Genomic DNA, 24,339 nt, shown 5'->3' on the forward strand with positions numbered 1-24,339 from the left:
TTCTAATATTCCCTGGAGCATTTCTTGTTCTTTTAGTCTTCAGTTTCTGGATCCTGCTGCACATTACAGGATGGGAAGGATAACAGGAATTTCTAGGATGAATCAATGGGAGTTCAAACCCAATGTGGTGAAAAAGTAGTATAGCATTTCGAAGACGTGGATATCCAAAAGCATGGGCACTATTTGTGCAAATCCCTTCTCTTAAGACTGCACGTTATTCTCTTCACAGATTTCTTACTAGCAAAAAATTCAATCCCGTCAACTTAATTAGGGCTGAGCTAATACAGACGCCGAATGTGTTGATACTTTTCTGGAGTTCGGCTATTTCACTGAATCCACAAAAATACCACACAACACTCTTGTGGAGTGTAAATATCCAGGAAATTGTGCAAAATTCAATGTTTTAATTTATTTTGCACCCGTATTGTGTGAAAAATGGATTTTGTGATTAAATGATAGCTATTTTAATATACCGATCAATTCTTTGAATATTTTAAAGTGGACAGACAGACAGTTGGTGTTTTAAGTCAACTTTATGAACAGTAAGGCTAATTGGGACTGGAACTACAGTTTATAGTGGGATCCGAACCACTTGTGCCTCCACCGGAAATCGAACCCAGGACCCCTTGATTACAAGGCAACAATACTGCCCCTGTGCCATCGAGGAGGTCTAACACGTTAAAGCGAAACTGATAAATTGATGCAAATAACGACAATGCCACACTTACATATTTTGAACAGTCTTCAGGCTTTGATGCTGGTGGTAATCGGTAAGATTATTATCGGCGTTGGTATTGGTCCAGCCTTAATTTTAATGCATGCTTTGACATGTGACAAAATTTGATTTTTTTTTTTGTTTTAGTCCACTTTTTTGCACAGAAAGTCTAATCAGGATTGGACCTACAGTTTAAAGTGACTATGTGCCTCCACCGATTAGACCACTTGATTTCCAGGTGTCGCTGTTCCCAGTGCACCATCAGGAAGGCAAGAGTTATCATAATGGATTATATTGTAAAAATCTAGTAATTTGTGGCTACACCACGGATTGCATTTCTTAGGCAGAATAACGTGTAATCTTGAAGAATCTTAAGAATTCTATGCTAAATGAACCTGTATTTTTGAACCCCCATATATTCAAAGAGTAAGGATATTTAAAGTTCAGCATATTCCAAGAGGTACTCATCGTTTTATTGTGTAGAGGAAGCATGGGAGGGATTGGGGATGGGTGTCGTAAGGTTACTCAAGTGGAATTTCTAATGCAGGGTTGACTTTTGCAGTTGTTTTGCTTGTGGATTGCCTCATGTTTGACAGATCTTTGGCATTCTTCATCCTGTGGCCTCGCTGGACATCCTCTGGCAACTTCTCCTGCTTGAGGAAAGAGAGGGAGAATGGGCCACTTGCATTACACCCTACTCTTGAGGGGATTGTTTAGTTTGATCTTCGGGTACAGGGGGTACATTGGTGGCTACTGTACTTTGGGATACCTCTTGGTTAACGTTACTATGTGAAGCACTCTCGTCGTTTGGAGAAGAAGGTTCGTGGGTCTTCACAGATGAAGCTTTGGATGTGTCATGCATTGGATTCGAACTGTCACCCAAATCACCTTCAACATCCTCCTCGTCTGGGATGGACATTGTGGACACTGTCGTGTCAATGGTAACTCCATCGGGAGAGGCGGAACTTTCGCGAGAATGATCTTGGCTATCTTTACCGGACTTGTGATGCCAGAATGGAAAAATGGACGAGAAATGTCCAAACTGATTTTTCCGCGAGACAAGAAAACGGGATATGGGAGACTGAGGATGGAGTTGCTTCGCGTCTGGTTGCTCGTGAAAGATCTTTTTCTTAAGTTGCGACGGAGACAGCCGTATCTTCTTTCGTTCGGCTGATGGAGAAGCAGTTTTCTTCTTTGGACGCGACTGGAGAAATATTTCCGATTTGCTTTTACCAGAACTGCCAGGGATTGTCTTGACTATCCCAGGCTTCAGTACCAAACGTGCACAAACTGCAGACTGCACTTTGGCACCTGCTTCAGCCTCTTTTTCCTCGGTGGACGTGTTAAGATTGGGCGTTGATGCAGCTATAGTGTCGGCACCCTCGAAAACTTTGGGAAGAACACTCTCGTCATGCTTCAGCTTCGATGCCTGCAAAGAGCCTTCGTCGGCTGATCTCGGACGAGGTGGAGGGCTCGGTGCGGGAGGCTTGTGATATTTTCCGGCTCTCCCTCCCTGACACGAGCTGTTTGATGAGACAGATGATGTTCGAGAGACCGAGGTCAGAGGTAACGGGAGCGATTCCATGGATTCGTACAGTGGCTCTGTCATCTTATCCTCAATTTGCGACTCCGTGACAACTTCTGGCAAAGAAAAAGGTGCCGGAGTCTTGACAAGGTCTGTCGAATCTGATTGTAATGTGTCAGCTGTCGTAGACATTGACAATTCATGTTCCGTGCTGACGGCAGCTTTTGAAACTGAAGGCAACTTTACAGCATCGGTCGAGGAAGCCTGAGGACTATCGTGCAAAGGAAGTGACTGTGATTCAGGTGCATCGACAGCAGAGCATGAGGTGTCAAAAGCAATAGGTATGGACTCTACTGTTGTGCTGGTAACATGGGTAGGTTCTGGTGTTTCATTAACAGATTCAGGGATTGGTTGAGAAGAATGTTCAAGAGTTTCGCAGACAAGACCACAAGTTTCAGGTAAAACAGTCAAAGCTTGAGGGATTGCAGGAACGTTTGGGGATAATTCTGAGGATAAGGTCTCTGCTAAGGTAACTTCACTGGAAACAGAGGGCACAACTCTACACGAATCCCCTCCCTCGCTGGTGTTGTCTGTGACATCAAGTGGTTCACCTTCCTTCAAACAGAAGCGTGAAAGAAAAGCTTCTATTACATCTTCAGTGCAACTCCCAAAAAAAAGAAGAAAAAATACACAGCATCTTGTGAATAATATAAAGGTGAACCTCAGAACATAACTAAAAATAAACTCAACAATCTTCAAGAAACACCTGCTAGTATGTCAAAGCTCTGAAGCTATTTCCAGTGTGAATGCGGCAATGAAAATAATTCCAATGTTATCAGAATAATCCACAGCTATAATCATGTGTAACACTTTAACTTACAGACCACGTGTAGTATGAAAATCTGATCGCATAAAAACAATATAATGAAAAAGAGTGGATTGAAAATGCAGCTATTAAATCAAATGTAACAAAATTAATGAATTTTTGTTTTAAGTGGACCTATAACACTAAAATATACTTCACTTTGTTATAAAGTGATGTGCAAAATCACTTTTATATTAATATATTCTAGCCTGAAACTCATTTGCAAAAAGCTATTTGATTCAAACATTTCACACTTGATATCAGAGCATTAAATTGTGAGCATTTCATACAGAATTTAAAAATCACTGTAAATAACTTGCTATGATCTTCCTTATAAATTATTTCTATATTTAATCCTTTATAAACAAGATGAAATTGAAACTATACTGCAGATATGTTTTACTTTCCATTCTTGAATTTTCAGGTTACAAACAAGAAATAAGAAGTTACAAGTGTTGCCAATTCTTAAGATGAAAAACTCAATAAACATCAACACAAAAATTGCTAGAAATCACTACATTAAATGAAAATGCCAAAAATCAAATAAATATAAGGAATATACCACAACATGAGAACACCATTCTCAAATATTTTAAGAGTTTCTGAAGAATGGAGGATGTTATACGAGGGTCATCCAGAAAAAAAGGGACCTTTTGGTGTAAAATGTGGAATATGTGGAAAAGTAGAGTAAGGTGTGTTGTTTCCGTACCATAATTATTTTGCACACATCACTTGTCGTTTGTGTTTTACACCAAAAACATTCCTTTTTTCCCTGGATGAACCTCGTGTTTGTTTAATATGTATCACAGTTTTACATATGTGAATCAACACCCGTCTGATTTTTTTTCTGGTGTGGATAAGGGAGAGAAATGTAGTCAACTGTCGACATAGTTATAGTCATCAAAACAGTATACTGAGGGATCACCTGTCCTATACGTAAAATAGAAAATCCATTAGTACTTCTGCTTTTCATTGGTTCAGTATTTAACATATAAATATGTACATATAATTTCATATGAAATTCAAGATTTGCAGTTAAATAGAATAACTGGAACTACAAAGCTATCAGATTGTGAAAATGAAACAAGTTTGGGAACTCTGAGAGTTACTCTGGGTGAGTTTCTTAAGTCATAACGAAATGCATGAATCCAACGAAAATCAGTGACCTCGTGAACCTGGTGAAATCAGTTATTCTACCTACGTTAGGAATGCACTAGGCAAAACATCAGTCACGGTGCTTTGTTCGTGGAAAGTTTCCACATGGGATTTAGAAGGAGAGCGTACTTTCTGGGAGAAAGAAACATAATTGCACTTTAAAAACAGTTAAGACAAACTCATTTTGTTCATGTTGCTTCATATAATTTTCTGTTCCAAACTAGTGTACGAGGGACGTTCATAAAGTAATCATTTTTACTTTTTATTTGCATGCTTGTTTCAAGAATTTGCACTGTGGGGAAGCCTGTGATTAAGCTATCACATCGGTACATATTCCACGCATAGTAGTTCTGCGGAACACCACTATAGTGCCCGAAAACCAAGGAGCCATCTGAAGTTCGAAGTGCGATCCGCTTTTTGTTTTTGAAAGGAAAAATTGCAAATGTCCCACTGTGGATGTGTGCTGGGTGCACCATTATGACCTAGAGACGAATACACAAAGCGGGCAGTAGCAGCACTCCAGGTCACCAACTCCCCAAAAAGACAAAGTCGTGACATTGTGACGGAATGTGATGCTGGGTGTCTTTTGGGACTTCTGCAGTGTGATCCTGTGGCAAACAATCACTGGTCGGTACTACCGGGACCTCCTAACCAAGTTGCAGGATGCAATGAAGAAGGAACGTCGCTGAATGCTGACAAAAGAAGCGAGGCTTCTCCATGACAATGTCCCTGCACATTTCGCTCAGGAGATTGTGACTCATGCAGCCACTTTGGGTTTTGAAATTCTCCCTCACCCTCCCTATTTCCAGGACCTTGCACCCAGCAACTTCTTCCTTCTTGCAGAACTGAAGAAGCCCCTGCGTTAGAGGCATTTCGATGGCGATGATAACGTTTCTGTGGTGAATGACTTCCTGGACAGCCAGACATACGACTTCTACAACAATAGCATCCACAAGTTAGTACACCGATGGGAGACATGTGTCATGGTGGGTAGATTTTATGTGAAAAAAGACTGATTCATTCACAAAAAGTTGTGCATCACTGTATTATTTCTTGGCAATAATCATTACTTTATGAATGTCCCTTGTAGTTTCAAGCTATCATACACGTGCATTGTCTGCAAGTAACAGACGATTTTCACAAAACACATCAATCTCCCAGTCTGCAAGGTTTATGTGGGAATGAACTTCACACACTGCATGATAATCGACTTTAGGAATACCATAAGAAACTTTACAATCTTCATAAAGGCACTTAGGAAATGCTAATTGCCATAACATTAATTAACACATTAAATTTGTGTGACTTTAGAAACACACCTTCTGATTATTCATGGATGGCAACTCTTCAATTTGTACTCTACTGATGAAAATTCAAGGATATAACGAAAAACAATTCAAGTGTAGAAAAATCACCTCGCTGCAATATACAACTGTAGCAAGTTGGGTCTTCTAAAAACAACCTAATTCATATCATGAGTAATTTCAGACACAATATATGATGGCACTCCATTTTGCTGAACACAATGAGGAGTACAGAAACAATTAAACAATGAAGTACCTTTTTCCACTGACAAAACATTACAATTCTCAAAAATCAAGGTGAAATTAAGAGTTATTCTTGTCGAAAATACCATTATAGTTTATTGTAGCTTCTTAATTCAGCAAAATATTAAAATTCTATTATTTTCAATTTAATGTCATGCAAATTTTGCATTCAACCATTGCATAATTTTTATTATAGTGCCATGGATGCAGAGACAGACTTAGAGAGACAGAGACACAACTTGACACATCCATCACCACATTGAAGCAAAAAGCGAAGAGAAAGATAAAAGTGTTGAACCAGAGCCCGTCAGAAAAGAACAGAAGATAAGTGCAACTGTTGCTGGCAAATACGATGCATAAAACATTGTCACCAAGTATACTGATAGTATTATCTAGCACCTACCTCCCCGGGAACGCTCTTCTTTGACGAGACGCTAGTCGTGCTGCCTCGTGAGCTTTTGGCACGTGTTCTAGTGGAACCAACAGAAGCCGTCCTGACTAGCGCATCCCTGCTAGCCGTTAGGTTCTCCTTGGTCCCTGGATGCCCGTATAATTGATCTGAGCTCGAATATCCAGAGCTCACATCTTCTGACGAGCGGATATGACTGCAACACAAGCATTCTACATCCAAATATCCACCAAAAAAGCCACCACCGATTGTTAACACATAATTGTTTCACATATGTACATATTTGAAAACACATGGTACTGCAATGTGATGCCAAAAATGTTGTGCATGCACCCTGTGTCTCCCACCAATTTGCTGAGTGTGTCAAGTCATTGTATTCTTTATCAACACCTCATCTTGATTTGCCTCGTGGTTGGTGTTCTTCCATTCGCAATTCTTGGACATTTAAACTTGTGTCATGATTATTTGAGATGACTAGTGAAAGAGTAGTTTAAAATATGTAAATGATAGCTCTTCTTCACTTTCATATGCAGAGAAAAAACAAGTGATTGACAATGATCGGCCATGTTCTAATCTCACAATGTCACGTACTAAAGAAAAAAGTGTTGCTGGAAAAGGTCCTGAAAGACAGTTTAGAAAAGAACTCTGAAATTTTTGACTGGCTTTGCAGGTGTGATGTGCTGAATAAATTTTACTGTTGGACATGTTCATTATTCACAACTAAAAAAAGTGTTTGGAATAATTAAAGGTAGGGATGGTAAAAAAAAAAAAAAAAAAAGGTAAAGTGCTCCCCTGTGCATAGCACCATGCCATGGAGGCGTATAGGGGGTGTGGGGGTAACGCCCCACACTTTCTTGATCCGGTCGTGAGTGGGGGTGATGTGATCAGCATCACGCCCCTGACCGCCTTTACCCCCCATGGTTTCCCCCAGGTACCCATGTTATTTGATGCTGGGTGGGCACCGGGGCTGCTTCCGTTAGAAAAGTTCCCGGATTTGAACTGGCCGGGGGATCGAACCCGGGACCTTTAGCATGGTAGTCAGACACGTTACCGACTTAGCCACCGCGGGTAGGGATGGCACAGATTAATTGGTAATCTATCGGAATCGGGCGATATAGGCATATCCAATACATTTGGTACGGTCAATAAATAACCGAATTAGTACCGTGAAAAAGCAAAATAAAGTGACACGTTATGAAACTTACGGGATATGTAGGCCGGGCTGGGGTACACCACGTGTCTGCAAGACAAGTTCCAGACCACATCGCTAGGGTGGCAGCACTGGCAGGGAAGGGAGGTTGTGCTCATGAACAATGGTGTATGCTGACTAATGTCGAGTTCGGTTGCAATCTGGTTCAGACAAATCCCCCCGACACTCCCGTACGAGGTCATCAACGGCAGAAATGGACTCTTCCGTAATGGCATACTCCCCTGCGTTGTTGAGGCACATGACACTGTGAATGCCATGACTCACCTCACTGCATGGCTGACTGGCGACTTGGAGGCAAATTGCACATACACAACCTCCCTTCCCTGCCAGTGCTGCCACCTAGTGATGTGGTCTGGAACTTGTCTCGCAGACATGTGGCGTACCCCAGGCTGGCCTACATATCCCATAAGTTTCATCGCTCTGTCACTTTATTTCACTTTTTCACAGCATTAATCCGGTTATTTATTGACCATACCAAATATCTATAAATATCTTATAATTCAGTGCCAAATTCTGCCATTTTGTTATAATTTTTATGGATAATCTCCATGCCCTACTTTTATAAAAAATAAATGTTTAAATATGCAACTTCTTTTGCACTGTAGTCACCTCAAAACACACATTTATAAAGGAGGTCAGTGATCCATTCAGGTTCTTCCAGGACCATTGGGAATTTTATATCGGAACTTTATCGGTTATCAGCCAAAATTTCACTATACACTATTTTTTCCATGTTCACAATGTATCTAATGAAACCCTGTCAAAACATTTGAATAATTAGTGTAGCAATGTGTTACATATTGAAACTTCTATCACATCTTAAAATATAGCTATGTATGATTTGGAGTGATATTCTACCTAACATAAAAAATTCCTGATAATAACCACCTTACCCAGTCAAAATATTGCAAGTATATACACAAAAAAGAGTCTCAAAATGATTATTTACTATTATATTAACTTCGCCAATCATTTTTTCACATCAAGAAACAGCACATCCTTCTGAAGAAAACACACACACTCAGACTTTTTCTTCATCTTCACATGTGCTTCACTCCAAACCTACAGAAGTTTCTAAATACTTAGTCTGGCCATAAATACTGTTACACACTATTTTGTGAATAAATTGAATATGGTTTCAGATTTTTAAACGTTTAGTATGTTACACTTACATATATTACACACAAATAGCACCAATCAGTTTTCAAAATTTACACTTTTCACCCTCACAAAGGCTCGAAGTCTCCCTGGTAAGTCATCTATTGCAGCACGGATGGTCTTGATGGGAAAGTCCGCCCCTGCTGCTATCAAGGAGCACTTTTAACTTTCAGTTATAGGGTGCCTCTTCTTGCAGACTCCCCTCTGGCTCTTGGCACAGTTTGTAGTCCAAGGTACTGAGTTCATGGCTATCAGATGGCCAATCAAAAGTGGAGATGAAATCGAGTACACTGGTCTCCAGTCACTGCCGCGTCATCCTTGCCTTATGACCTGGGGCTTAATAATTCTTGAACATCCAGGATTCATTGTGAAACATTGTTTGGTTCAACAGTGTCACGAGAGGGTCCATAACACTTTCCACATACAATTTAGCACAGCTTTTAAGCCCTTTTCTCAAAAATGAGGCCTGGTGGAACTTTCGTAGCTCACCCCCACCAAACCATGACTGAGGAGGGCTGGTGGCATCTCTGATTTTTGACAAACTTCTCGAGAGTTTGAAGCATACACCCTCTCATTTTGGTGGTTTAATCTTTATTCAGTGGTGAACAATTTCTTATCAGTGAAGAGAATCCTGAAATGCCCATTGGTAACGTACCGCTGCAGGAGCTGCCTCGATTTCAGTCCCCTCTGTGTCTTGTCTTGTGCCATCAGGAAATTTCCAATACTCCACCAGTAAGCTCCAATTCCAAGGTCTTCACTAAGTACCCTGAACATTGATTGTTGTGAAATGTTCAACCCCTGTACCATTTTCACTTGCTTCCGGATGGGATTTCGGCAGATGCGAGCTATCACTGCTGTAACACCCACAGCTGTTCATACGGTGTGTGATGACTACCAACTCTTTGGTGATCTTTCATGCTAGCAGTATCAGTGAATCTCTGGATTGTCTGATACACAAACCTTTTGCTGATCTTCTGGATTTTTATGGGCTGGAAAATCTCAGTGAGTGACTTCCCAACCATATGCAGAGCAATTACGGCTACTCTGTTTTCATATTCGCCCCACTCCATGCTAAGCACAAGAAGATACACGCTTGCTCTTTCACAGCTGAACACACAATGGTCAGGAGTAAACTTCAGCACAAGCATGGTTCAATAACCTGACTACTGGATGTACAGTCCAAGCCAAAAGTTTGTAACAGTATTTATGGCCAGACTAGGTATATATTCATACTTACCTTTTTTGGGCAATTTTTATTCCCATTAAGTGTATTCTACAACATGCACCAAATGCAACATATTACATAAGCCAAACATACAAGAACTGTACATTATATGACATTTGCCATTTTTTTAGAGCCAGATCATACCATTATTTGCGAAGACATTCTTGCAAGAAACATGCAAGCTGTGGCACACATGCTAGCGATTTAGTTTTGTGAAACACTTTAAAAAATTGCAATTTAGATATCAACGTTTGATTTTTTTCTTTAAATTTATACACACTACGAATTAAGATGAAAACTCCTTTCCATTCCTGGCACAATATTCTTCTATTGTAATGTAAAAGTTACAAATTTTATACAAATAATAATTTACAGAAGGGCCATGTGTGGTGTGCAATTCAAGACATTAGGTTCCTCTTTGTAACCAGCACCTGAGGTGGAAAATGTTAGCCAGGGGAAAGTTTGGTTAACTTGTTCTATAAGATGCTCCAATGGTTTAACATGGTGACAACAGAGATGCCCAGCTTCAGTCTCCAAGAGCCTTGCAAGGCAGAGGCCGACCTTGAGCTCGAAGGTTAAGGCAACGTGAGGCCGATCTTAAGGATGAGGCTGCATGAGGCCGGAGGCCGAAGTCAAATGGACATCTCTGGGTGACAATAAGACAGCTGATGGGGATGCTTTGTGAAAATTTGCAATTTAGGTACTACATACAGAAAAAAATGTTAATACATTTCAGTGAAACCAGATTATTGATGTATACATAATACAAAATATTGATTAATTTTTGTCACCCTTTACTCATTTTATTTGGACAGACTGCAAATCATTTTACTCAAAAAACTATCTCCTGCACAATGAAACATGGCATGGAGTTGTGAGGGAACGGTTCCACACATTCATGATATCAGTGATTTGTGTAAGTGGTATGATCAGGACCATGCTTCAGCTGTTTTGAACTGTTGTTTTAAGTCCGCTTTATGCAGAAATAGGTTAACTGGGTCTTGACCTACAGTTTAAATTGAGATTTGAACCACTGTGGAATGTGCCTCCACTGGGTATCGAACCCAGGAGCCTTTGATTAGAAGGTGACATTACCAGTATCCCATCAGGGAAGGGACTAGACTATCAGAAAGCAAGACAGATTATCTGAAACTTCTACACCCTGCTATTAAATAATACTGGCTTTGAATATGTACTTATGTGTGTGTCCAAAATGAATTCTGCACTTTTCTCATTTTCTGTTATTTTTAGTTAATCATGACAATAAGGATGAATGATAATTAGATGAAATTGGTAAAGGGACACTCATGAAGGAACAGTCATGCCTATGCCAGGAGTTGAATCCTGGACTGTCTGTGAAGAGATCGTGAACCTGTTCAGCCACTGAAGCAATGCAATTTGTATTAACGTTCAAGTTTCGTTAAAAGAAAATTGAGAATTGAGACAATGCATGGAGAAAAAATTATCCTTGTTTAGAAAACTATAACCCAGCACAAAAATTAGGAATCTGTAAAAAAAATATATTGGCAGAAGGAATTTAAAAAAGGCCGAGTCTGCTGACACGCACGTCAAATTTGCTCCTGCAATGCAATTCGTCTGCTAAGAGGATGTTACAAATCTTAAGAACAGATGAAGACGAGAAAAATGCAAGTTAATGATTAGTGGGAATGAATGTACAGGTAATTTAGAACCTTTTTCTTTAGAAAGCAATATTATTTTAATGCTAACAGAACCTAACCTAACTATGAAAGCATTTAGGTTTATTATTAGAAGAATGCTAAGTGACCTAATCTTAAAACATTTATGTGAAAGTAATCGCTACAACTTCACAGTATGTGTTACAGACGTAATTGCATACATAGCTTGATGAAATCACGACCGAGTCTACTGCCACGTGCATCTCTTTTGAGGTTACAGCAGAAAAAGAACGTGGCAGTAGACACTACCTTTAAAAAATGAAAGAATTCTTTCCATACACTTTCTTGCCCTTTTAGCTAATCATTATGAGGATATACACTTGATGAAGCAGCACTGACAAAGGAACAACAATGCCAAAGTTGGGGCTTGAACCCAGAACCCACAGCAGTGATATCGTGAGTTTACAACTTAGCATCCTCGGACATAAAGATGGTTAATAAAAGGTATGACAACTTACATATTGCATCATAAATTAATTTAGAAGAAAAGATTACCTTAGTGTGATGCTTGGTTCTCTTGAACGAGACCGTCTCTGCCTCACATCCACGTCCACTTCCGGGAAGTACATGTCAACCTGACTTCCACCCGAAGCAGATCTTCGAGGACTGTAACCTCTTGGATGATGGGCTTCCATTAATCTTGGATCTGCAATAAACAAGAAAGACATTACAGCAATGCTGATCACTATAGCCACATATTTATGGTGAAAAAAAAATCAGTACAAAAACTAAGCACATTTCGGGATCAAAAGTGAAAAAATAATTGCATTTTGGTGTTAAAATGGTGAATAAAACCTTAAATTTGATTAAAAAACTACTTATTACAAAAAAGAACCATTTTCCTTATAATAGGACATTCATGTAGTTATCAGAGTAATAAGTTTATTCATGTGTAAAGGAGTCCATTTTTGCTTCTCAAATATTTACAGCAGAATTAATCAATTTCCCATGCTTTGCATACCTCACAGGATAATTCAAACTTCAGAAAGTGTCGTGTCTGTAAATAAACTCTAAATTTCGTGTTTAAGAGTTAATTTTGCATTTCCTGTAAAAAAAAAAAAAAGAGTAGGAAAATGCACCTCACACCTTCCAAAAACATGAAAATGAACATTACAGTGAGTTATTTCACATTTTGTGTTTTTGTCAAAAATGAAATATGCATGCCTCTACTGATCACTGATCAGCTGATATTATAGTGTTTTATATATATATATGGAATGGGGAACAAAACTTTAAATATATTGTGGATGGGACCAATTAATTAGTATTCTATTAGTGTTAACACTGGGGGAAGGATATAACTCTCATTTGACCCAGCTTTTCGAACAAAACAAGAACAAAAATCAACTGCAGGAGAAATGGTAAAATGTACCACTGACTACTAAAACAAAAAAAGCCCCCTCCCCATGCCCTACACACACAAAATGCTGGCCAAGCCAGATGATCAGCTGATACAACTGTAAAAGTACTATATGGTTATAGCTGTAGTTTAGGGAAAAGTGAAGATACAGGAAAGCACTCGCAAACACTGCAAAAGGATAAATACATCAATCACATCTTGTTAAATAAATATGAAAAAAATTATAGTTGATATATTATACTCGACTAACATAAGGAAGCAAAATTATGTTACCGTGAAAGGGGAAAAATTACTTCCTTCAAATTTGTGTTTTTCTTTTATTATTATTATTATTATACAAAAAAGCTCGTAGTAATTAATCCATGCTAAGTTCAAGCACAGATCCATAATGAACGCTATATTTAATACCTATTGAGCTATCCATTTCATCCATGTCTGCGTCTGGAATATTAGGAAGAGCTTTGCTATTTCGATTCACGTCGGAAACATCTTTATCCGCAGATAAGTCGCTAAGGCTGTAACTTTTTCGTAAATGATTTACAAGACCTCCACCACCCTAGAACGAAAAGAAGGGAGAATATTATGCCTTAGTTTTGTACGTAGGAAAAGTAGCCATTGATCTTGTACATGATATTCCCAAACTAAAGATGGAACAATGTTACAACATATACAAAAACAAGTGTGGTTGGAAAGCAACTATTAAGTGTTAACTTACAAAACACACAATGCACACTTATCCAGAGTGTAATGTAAATGGTGGCTGTTAAGTTAGGAACAGATGATACTACAAATTATTTTTGTATAGTTGTTCACAAAGATAAATGTAATCAAATCGCCCATCTTCTTTTTGTCCTGCACAATGTAAAGCTCAAAATTTGAAACTGCCAGTTAAGTAATAAACAAAAGCTGGTCAAACTCTGCAAAAATGATAAATACAGGGAAAAACAATAACAACTGAAAAGTTGTGATAGGTAATTTGCATCCATGTATATCTTTACAGGTGACTTTATACACACACAAAATAAAATATAACCATACCAAGTAACAGGAAATGTTATCAGCAAGCACGCACTTGAAAAATAGTATAAAAAGAAATGTTTTTTAAGTCCACTGTCTGCCCAAATAGCCTAATAGGGACTGGACCTAGTTTGAAGTGCAATGTGAACCACCATGTTATGTGCCTCCACTGGGAACTGAACCCAGGAACCTCCTTCATTACAAGGTGACAATGGATAGACCAGGTTGAAAACTAGTGGGATAAAAACATTAAAACTGCCACCTACACAGTTGATGATTCTCCATTTTCTCCTTCCAGAATTATCTTCAAATTACATTGCAATAATTTTGCTTTCAGCACTTAAGCTGAATAGTATAAACAGAAACATGACAAAACTTCAAACACTTAATGGGCTTCTCTACCTGCACGTGATATGGAATCCAAGGGAAGCATGGGACATTGGAGAGAAACCTACTGAAGATCAGTTTTTACCTTCCTTGTTTTAATTCCGTTCAAACATCTTTATAAAGAAGAGCGTAGAGCTGCAAGGAACATAGACTTGCCAGCAACTTTCTGTAAACATTGTCTCATTAGTATTAGTACTAGTATTTTATATTATTATTCTTGTACTTTTCTGCTTGCTCCTTGCTTCCCCTCAAAATTTGATTGATTGAGTTTATTTTACTTTTCATTTCTTGCCACTTTTAGCTAGTCGCGAAGATGATGAATGCTGATACGATGAAGGGACACACAAAGAACCATCATGTTCAGGCCAGGATTCGAACCCAGGATCACTGGCATCGTAGCATGGTGTACTAACCACATCACCATGGAGGCTGGTTCCCCTCGTATTTGTTCTTCCAATCTTCACCCTGCACCCGCTTACAAAGAGTGATAGTGGTTTGGATCCCACTTCAAACTGTAGGTCCACTCCCAATTAATGTACTCGTGCATACAGTGGACATAAACAAATTTACAAAAAGTTCTACGCTACTTGTCTTGTATCAATTGTATCAACCACTGTACACATTTTACATCATGCATGTAAAAACCTAGTGTGCCAAGAATATACAAATACAACTGCAGAACATTGTTATCCATTGGTGAGTTTTCCTTGGATGAATAGAACAAGGGGCTACTATTCCTAGTCAGTGAGCCCCCTCCCCTCCTCCCCCGATGGTGTAGTGGTAACATCATCACCTTGTAATCAAGGGGTCCCAAGTTTTATACCCGGTGGAGACACATTGCAAAGTGGTTCGGATTCAACTTTAAACTGTAGGTCCATCCCCGATTAGCCTATTTGTGCAAAAAGTGGACTTAAAACAATAATTAAAAATTACTAGGCAGTGAGATTGCCCCTAATAAAGAAGAATACTTATAAGTCAGAAGTATACATTTGACATTCAATGCATAGTTGTAATAAATGTAACATGCCCCATAAAGCTCCATGCAAAGTTAAAGGAAATTGGACCTTATCTTGATGAGGCATGTGGCCACCATATGTCCTTGTGGCTGTCCTCACAAGAACTGCCAATACTGGAGGAACATATGGTGGCCACAAGCCTTGTCAAGATTGTGATGGAGATGCGGTTCAACTTTTTTTAAGTTTGTCCATGTCCACTCAATATTTTGCAGGCAACATCACAAACATTGCCTTCTCATATTACCACTATACTTCATTTACGTGTACTTCTGCCTATCTAGTTATCTATGTGCTCATACAAGATACAAAGGTCGGTCGAAAAGTAACGCACAATCCACTGTAGCTCGGGAATGGTAAGGACTAGGAAAATGAAATTTTGTAGGTAGAAGCATTGGTCCTTTACCACTTAAACTGCAGCATAGCTTATGAACAGTGTGATCAAGTTGCATCACGATAACGCACGACCGCATGCTGCAATCATGACAGTTCAGAAGATTGGCCAGATGGGATGGACAGTGGTGCCACAACTCCCATACAGTCCTGACCTAGCACCATAGGATTTCTATATGTTTGGAAAACTGAAGGCTCATCTGCGTGGGAAACAGTTTGGAGATGACAACGAGCTCATTGTGCTTGTGAAAACGTGGTGTAAAGACCAACCTCAAAGGGTTTTACGAACGTGGATTCGTGTCATGGAAACAAAGATGTCTGCAGTGCAGAGAAGCACATGGATCATACATTGAGTGACATTTCCAAAGGATCAATACTTCTACCTACAAAATTTCATTTCTCTAGTCCTTACTATTCCCGAGCTAGTGGACTGTGCGTTACTTTTTGACCGACCTTTGTATAAATGATAACAAAAAGTCAAAACCACTTCTGGTCATACATGTATCTTGATTGGGCAGGAAAGAGTTCAAAAGGACAAGAAACAGTAACTGCAAAATGATTACTCAGTTCCACAATGTCAACTATTAAAGTTAAGGTTTGGTTGGACCTTTGACTCATGCCAGTGAAGACTTTTTCAACTTTTTGAAAAGCCGCTATGATATTCCAAAATCTGAAAAATTACACGTGCTTAAAATTCCTTCCCAAAGTGTGTTCCGTGGCTTGCTAAAAGGGGTGCTGCGAAATTTTCCAACACTTGTTAATCTACACAGGTTTTTAGTACTTTTTACGTATAAAATGTTTCTAAATTTGAAATAGGCCCTGTGTGTTTATTTTTTAACTTAAGGCAAGCAACCTAATCACACTTACTGAGCGTTGCAAGTGTTAGATAGGCCTACATTCTGACTTGGGCGCCGTGGAAAAATCTCGAAACACTAAGGGTGCAGTGAAACGAAGAAGTTTAGTAACCCCTGTTCTAAAGCATTCATGTGACTAACAACAAAAAGCTGCTTGGTAGGTCATGATCTTCAAAGAGCTGTTGTGCTACAGATTGATTGATGTGGTTAATTTTTACTTCACTTTTCTGCCACTTTTGACAAATTGTAAAGTGATGAAGGGGCACTAACATGCTGCATGTAGCATGCAGCGCTAACCACTCCATCACGAAGGTCGCGTGTTGAACCACGGAGTTTAGTTAATAAAATACTTACTAATTATACTTCCTCCTCTTTTACTTTAAATTATCTACATGGTATATCTGGTAACTTACATATTTAAGGCTATTACTAAAATATGAGGATTTTCTCCATAGGAATCATTGCCTTGTAATCAAGTGGGTCCCGGGTTCGATACCCGGTGGAGGCACATAGTGGTTCGGATCTCACTTTAAACTGTAGGTCCAGTTCTGATTAGCCTTACTGTGCATAAAGTGGACTTAAAACACCAAATCAATCAATCCATGGGAATCAAATTATTTCATCCATCCCTCTGAGTGAGGTTGTGTTTCTACATAATTAAGGTGACACTTGTATTCTGAAGGATATTCAAATGCACATATTTCCAGATATATACACAATACAAATTCCCTATCCTTGTAATCAAGGGGTCCTGGGTTCAATACCGGTGGAGGCACATAGTGGTTCGGATCCCACTTTAAACTGTAGGTCCAGTCCCGATTAGCCCTTCTGTGCATAAAGTGGACTTGAAACAACAATTCAATTCAATACAAATTCCCAATCCATTTTTCAAACACAGTAAGATTTTTAAATTTACCAAATGATACAGAATAACACAAAATATGCTCACCAGCAATTTCACTCTTCCTTGAGAATTATGCATCTGCTAACACTGCTATCTTCAGGATGTGACATCACTGTTTTGCAATATTGAAGCTGGTACATTTTGAGCATTACTAAGAGGGGGGAAATAACTACGAAGTCACAAACCCATTCTACAGATGAAGATGCTACTGCTAATACCTCTGGCAAATGTGCCACAAGGTGAACCATGTTTAACAGAAATGTATCCATTGTTTAGGAAACAGAAGAGATGGGTTAAGACTATGCACATACAGTAGGGTAAGTTAAACAAAAATCTACCCATTATGACTTAACAGCTGTTTGAAAAAAGAAATCGATCAGGAAAGAAACATTCTACCACAATTTGTTTCCCTTGAAAAGAAATTAGACAATTTGTTGATTTTTTGGAAAGGAAAGGCATGCTATTTAGTTCTTTCCCTTACTTGAATTCCTGCCACCCATATTTTACACTCATGCACAATTCTTCTTTATTTTTTCTCAACAAAACTAAATTTTCATAAAATCAAAGCAATAAATAGAAAGCAAAGGAAAAATATGTGGAATAGACTTAGGAACTGGACTAAATAACATTTCAATAAACATTAAGAACACTGAAAACCACATTTGTCTATTAACAACTACAATGGCAAAGCAAGACCACATGAAGAGATTTTCCTAAAAATACCATTTCCACACAAAAGACATTTGACAATGCAAAGCAATGAGAAATATAAAGTCGTAAGGTTGTTGCGCAATGCCTGTTAACTAGTTGAAATAACTTTTCTACAAGCTAAAATTATTCTAACAAAATACTTAAATTTGCTGTTGACAATTTAAAATATTTTGCGTATTGTATTTTACTTATTTTTTTCCAACAGTTTCTTTTGCCAATTTTGGCTATCATTATAGGAATGAGTGATGATTAGATGCAAGTGATGAAGGTTCATTCACAAATTAAACTCATGCCCAGGCTGGGATTTCAACCTGGAACATACCGTATTTAGAAAAGAATCTGATTTTATCGAGTTTCACCAAGCAAGCAGAATTCAACAAAATTAAAGAAAATAACGAGATCATTTTAAACTGTTGTTCTTTTTTCTATATATATTAATAACTGCTTTGAATGGTTAATTAATAACCTAGGTACATGGTCAAAGTTACTTCAAACATTTAGTGCTGTCTCACTATGCTTCTCTAGCACAAATTCAACTTGAGATTGTGACATCCTTCTTATCTTAGATTACATAACCACAAATAAAATTTGGAGAAACCTATATCATCAACAAAGAGAGAAGGATGAAGTATTTGGTTTATCTTGATTATTGCCATGGTTTCATAAAACTTAATTTATCTCATATTGATCAGGTAATGGAAAAGAATACAAAACAAACGGTTAACCCTTTCACTGCTGAATATATATTCTTGTGACAAGATGCTCTGTGCTTCATGATTGACCCGATTTCATAAATTCACTGTAGCTTTATTATTTGACATATTGTCAAGAAACTTTGCAGACGTATAGAAAAACTCAAAAAGTTTTCTTGTGTTGCAGGTTCGCTTCTGATTCCTGCCAGGGGAAGGCAGCAGTGAGCATTTATTCAATATGGCGACAGGCAGAGAGAAAGCTTATGTTGTGCTCGAGTTTCATTCACATCAGTCTGTCGTAACAATGCAACGACACTTCCGAACGAAGTCCATTCGGCGATGGTATGCACAATTTACAGCTTCAGGATGCCTCTGTAAGGGGAAATCAACTGGTCAGCCTGCAGTGACTGAAGAAACGGTTGAGCGCGTGCGAGCGAGTTTTGCACGAAGCCCACAGAAGTCGACGAACAAAGCAACCAGAGAGCTGAACATTCCATAGCCTACCGTTTGGAAGATCTTACGGAAGCGATTGAAGAAGAAGCCTTACCGCTTGCAATTGCTACAAGCCCTGACGCCTGATGACAAAGTCATATGCTATGAACTCTAGCACAACACAAGCTTTCTCTCTGCCTGTCGCCATATTGAATAAATTCTCACTGCTGCACTCTCGTGGCAGAAATCAGAAGCGAACCTGCAACACAAAAAACTTTTTGAGTTTTTCTATATGTCTGCAAAGTTTATTGACAATATGTCTAATAATAAAGCTACAGTGAACTTATGAAATCGGGTCAATCATTTATAATAACCCTGTATAATTCTTACCCTAGGTGATTTGTGAAGATCAAACCCTATTCAGATGTCTTGGAAAACAGGCATTAAATGAGTATTTATACTCTAAAGAGGCCTCATTTATACATCAGCATCATCATCACTGTCGGGACTAAATAATTTATTAAAATCAGAATCTTCGTAAGATAGTACAGGTAATGAACTTACTGGCAGATGCCATCCTTGAAATCAGATTGTTTTCTCTAAATTTCACACGAGGATAGGAACCAGTGTAAAATTAATTCCATTCAGTTCCCAAGAGATAGAACTCTTCATCTACATGCCCACAATGTTTGAATATTCCAAGATAATATTTTCAACACGAAAAGAAAACAACACATAATCTAGGCAGAATCTGTTTCAACATGGCATACATGCATTTTACAGAACATGCTATTATGATTTCAGCAGTGAAAGAGTTAAACCTGGAAGAAGAAGAAGAAGAAAAAAGGCAATTCATGCAAAAAATATCCTCTGCACACAAAAAGAATCCAAGGGGGAATTATAAAGCATTCAAAACCAATGGTTGATGCTTCAAACACAGCAGGGGCATGCCTTGTGGCCATACCCTGCATCTTATTACACAACTGATTGAAGGTTTATATGTTGAGTAGATGTTAACATCAAAGAAAAACATACATTTGTTTATAATTTATGGCTTTTGCCTAAAAGTATTAATGCAAATGAAATTCTTAAATGAAAATGTACTCTATGCTAGTTAATTTGTAAAAAATATATATTTTTATGCAAAGGTGCACTAAAAAAAGGATGGGGAGGGAAGAACTACCCTTCAGTCCAGACAAAAGAGAAATGTGAACATCTGACACTGACAGCTGAAATATTTTACGTGCTCTCTTAGTGCTTACTCCTGGTTGGAGGCCTCAAAATTTTAGTGTTGTACCAGCACCGTGAAGACACACTGTGTCTCCAGTGGGTATCAATCCCAGGACCCCTTGATTACAAGGGGATAACATTACCACCATGCCATCTGGGAGGCCAGGAGAAAAGAGTGGAGTCAAATGTCCAACAAACTGTGGATGATCAACAATAAAGAAGAATACTTGTCCTGCTGTGCAATAAGACACGCAGGGCACATCAACAACAAAGTATTAATGTTGCCAAAAACAATGCACAATGTAACTTATGCTGAGCCAACATATAGAAACTTGTTTTTACATATAATACAAATCATGCCATTCCTATACTGGAAGATGGTATATACACACTAATTTAGTAACACGTTCAGCATGCAACCGCAAATACAGTAACATGTATCACACATGCACATACAAAATCACCTATTATAGACAAGTATAGACAAGAACAAGAATGAGGGAATGTGCAAATTTCATTTGACTGCTGAAAAATACGTAAAAAGGTGCATTTGTTAATACATTCTCTGCAACATTACATTATAAAGTACAAGCCATAGGCAGTTGTGCCTTTGATAAAGCAGGATTATCTTTTGATGATAAAAAGCAGCAACAAAAAAGCTGTAACTTATGTCAACTTATAAACAGAGCTTGATTAGAATAATTTTGTGCGAGTGCACGTTGAATAGCTGATATCTCCAGTGCAGTGTAATCCATTTGTAGCAATTGATTGGATCATTCAAATTTAGAAATATAATTTCCATAGACACTTTTCAAAGTTGTATTTACTCAATTTCAATGGTCAGTAGTTTCTACAACCAGTGGCAGCAATTAGGGGGGGCATGGGGGACAGTTGCCCCCCCCCCAGCTACTTTTGCCCTTGCGCTATGCTAAACCTTATGTATAAAGGAAAAGTAAACGGTCCTTGTCCCCCAGTATTGGAACCCAATTTCTGCCACTGTGTACAGTCAGGGACAATTCTGGGTAGTAACGATTCCATTGAAAGTTAATGGAATTGTTACAACCCAGAAGTGTCCATGACTACACAACTGTTATCAATATATTGCTTTAAGGTACGAATTCAAGTTAAATATTTTATCAGTGGTACTTTTTTCTTGTTTCACATTTGTTAAATTTTTAATCAGAATTCTCGACATGTTTATCAAAGATAATGTTAACACAATTAGTGATTTGTATCCAAAAATTCAAAATTCACACAATACACATCTCAATACACTTACAACTTAGCATATTGAAAATTGATCCATTCGAATATGTAAGCCTGAAAAATATGAGTTAGGGTCACAATTTTACTCCAATCTTATAAATATGCAGCTCCATTTGAAATATTTACCGTAATCACTACATACAAGATTCATTATAAATCTGTGGTTCTCAACCTTTGCGAGACTGCAGCCCAGTATTTATTTTTCTTTTTTTTCTTTTAAGTTGGCCCGATGTCAACAATTTTACTCATAAATACCTTTCTAAAACCTTCATGTTATTAACATGTGCCCTTGAAAGTAAATATTAACAAATAAATTATAGCATAATGATAAAGGATAATAGTTTGATAATGTTAGTTTGTTGACAAACATACGATTAGCTTTAAATTGGTTGTCAACCACTGGATGTAATGAAGTCTTGTAGCTTCCTCAGGTAATTTGATGTGTTGATTTCCATTGCCATGTTGTGTGTTTGAACAAATAATTCCAAATAATCAGAATATTTCCACAACATAATATTTGTTAATGGCAATTGCTTAAACTAAATTATAAAATTTAAGGAGAACATCTTGTGGACCAGTATAATTCATGCCACTGATGGCAGGCCATGTTCTGCTGGTCGAGAAGCACATTATAAATGAATGTACATTCTGTTTGCAAATTCTTCATTAATAGCTCTTCAAAACATAATCGGTCTCATTTAACTATATCATTTTCAGCAGGTTCTTGTTAATCTATGATATATTGTATGATATCAATACAATATATAACAGTTCTCCACAACTTTTCCAAGAACAACATACATATTACTCTGTTGGTCTTACCTTTTAAAAGACAAAACAAACGTTTCACCAAACTCTTGACTTCATCTGAAAGCCTTCACCAGGAAAAGGCAGTTCAGGTAGCTTACAAGAGGGAGGAATATCGCATGTTGCTGTAACAAGATAATGGATACTGTGATGTGACACAAAACTGTCATTTCACTATTTCTATTAATTTGAGGATACTGCTGCCTACTATCTACGGGTTGATGGTATCACTGAGAAAAAGAGCCACCACCTCTCGAGGTATTTTAAATCATGTTGAATAAAATACATCATGAACTATGGAATTGTATCTTCTCCCCAGAAACATGATTCAAACAAGTTTTCTCGGATTACAAGCCTGATGAGACCAATATATGTGCTCGAAACAGAAGTAAATGTGGACTTAACTTAGTTGATGACTAGGGAGCTGAAGTTGATGAAATGTTATCTTTTTTCTGACATCTCTGACACGATGTCCATTAAATATACACAATATTACACTTCGTCTAGAACACAAAAAAGGTAATTTTAAAGTGCATTATTTTGCATATTTTGCCAATTTTCAGGTTTTAGGTCATTTTCCCCGATTTTCAGCATTTTTCACAATATTTGACGTATTGTTTTGTCATATTTTGTCACTTCTTTCATTTTGGTAATATTCTTGAGTCTTTTCACCAAGGTGAACATGGGCCTATATATATCTCGCAGGATTGCAATTTACGAGCAAAAGAAATGCTGAACTGGTGACAGTCTTTGTTGTGTCGGGGGGAAACCAGTCTGGGAAAAATTGAACTGGAAAATTAATGCATTTTACACTAATTCATTCAGTGTATACGACTTTACAAATTATTTTTTTTTTAAATTATTCGGTTGTTTCCATTGGAAATCTTCGTTGCATATTTTAATTGAATGTGCATGTGGTATCATCTGGTGCCTTTTTTTTTTTTTTTTTTGAAAGCAGGATTGCATTTTGTTTAATTTTCTTTCCATTTCAATTTTTTACCTGAAACTAACAAATTTAATGGACATTTTTTGCATCTTTTCCCATTTTTAGGACATTCTATAGGTCATATACCTACATTTTTTAGGTCATCAACTTCCGCTCCCTAGTGTTAACCCTAGAACACTCGTTTGAATCATTAACTACCTGAACTGGTGCCAATATCAAAATGACTTTGAGGCGAAGTTGAAAACTTGTTGTGGTATGTGTTGCTTTTAAAAAGGTAAGTTTTTAACATAGCTGCTGCCAGCATGTGGTATTAGATCTTCTTCTTATAAAGGCATGTATTGTAATGCACTGTTTAGAGCATTTTTGCTAAGTTTTTTTAATGCTTATTACAGTATGCTTCCCAACAATTAATTGCACAAAGCTCTACTTAGTACATGAACTTCCTTGTCTTGAAAATAAGTGATGAGGGCACTTAAATGTCTATTAATTTGTCACTACCGATTCTGTCATTGTAGTATTTCTCTTGTGAAGGTAAAAAGCAATTTTGTCTGCAATGTTATTAACAATTTTCTAAATATGCACTTCCTTTATCTATGGTAAAACTTATACATAAATGTCCATGTATGTATAGGTTATCTGCCTTCAGTAATTTAATAAATAAATAAATAAATAAATAAATGAGAACTATCAAATCATATACCAATAATTAAGAAAGAAAATGTATCGAGTTTCTAAACAAAGTTCAGTAAATACTACAGAATTGAAAAACATGCATGCGCAAATTTTGGAAAAAGTTCATAAATTATTTGGCTGTTACATGT

General features: G+C 37.7%; 1 protein-coding gene across 2 annotated transcripts in view; it reads right to left on the reverse strand.

Annotated features, from left to right (window-relative positions):
- Positions 1-1,375: 1,375 nt before the first annotated feature.
- Positions 1,376-24,339, reverse strand: part of LOC146004227 (uncharacterized) — a 111,109-nt gene continuing 88,145 nt past the window's right edge. For both annotated transcript variants that reach the window (XM_083142902.1, XM_083142901.1), the window contains exons 6-9: positions 13,275-13,422; positions 12,002-12,152; positions 6,211-6,412; positions 1,376-2,855 (exon numbers count right to left, since the gene is read on the reverse strand). In XM_083142902.1, coding sequence (XP_082999028.1) covers positions 1,410-2,855; positions 6,211-6,412; positions 12,002-12,152; positions 13,275-13,422 — 1,947 coding nt within the window. In that variant the 3' untranslated portion in view covers positions 1,376-1,409. The remainder of the gene's footprint in view (positions 2,856-6,210; positions 6,413-12,001; positions 12,153-13,274; positions 13,423-24,339) is intronic.

The sequence above is a fragment of the Lepisma saccharinum genome, chromosome 21 (genome assembly GCF_977018435.1).
Source record: "Lepisma saccharinum chromosome 21, izLepSacc3.1, whole genome shotgun sequence".
Lineage (NCBI taxonomy): Eukaryota > Metazoa > Arthropoda > Insecta > Zygentoma > Lepismatidae > Lepisma > Lepisma saccharinum.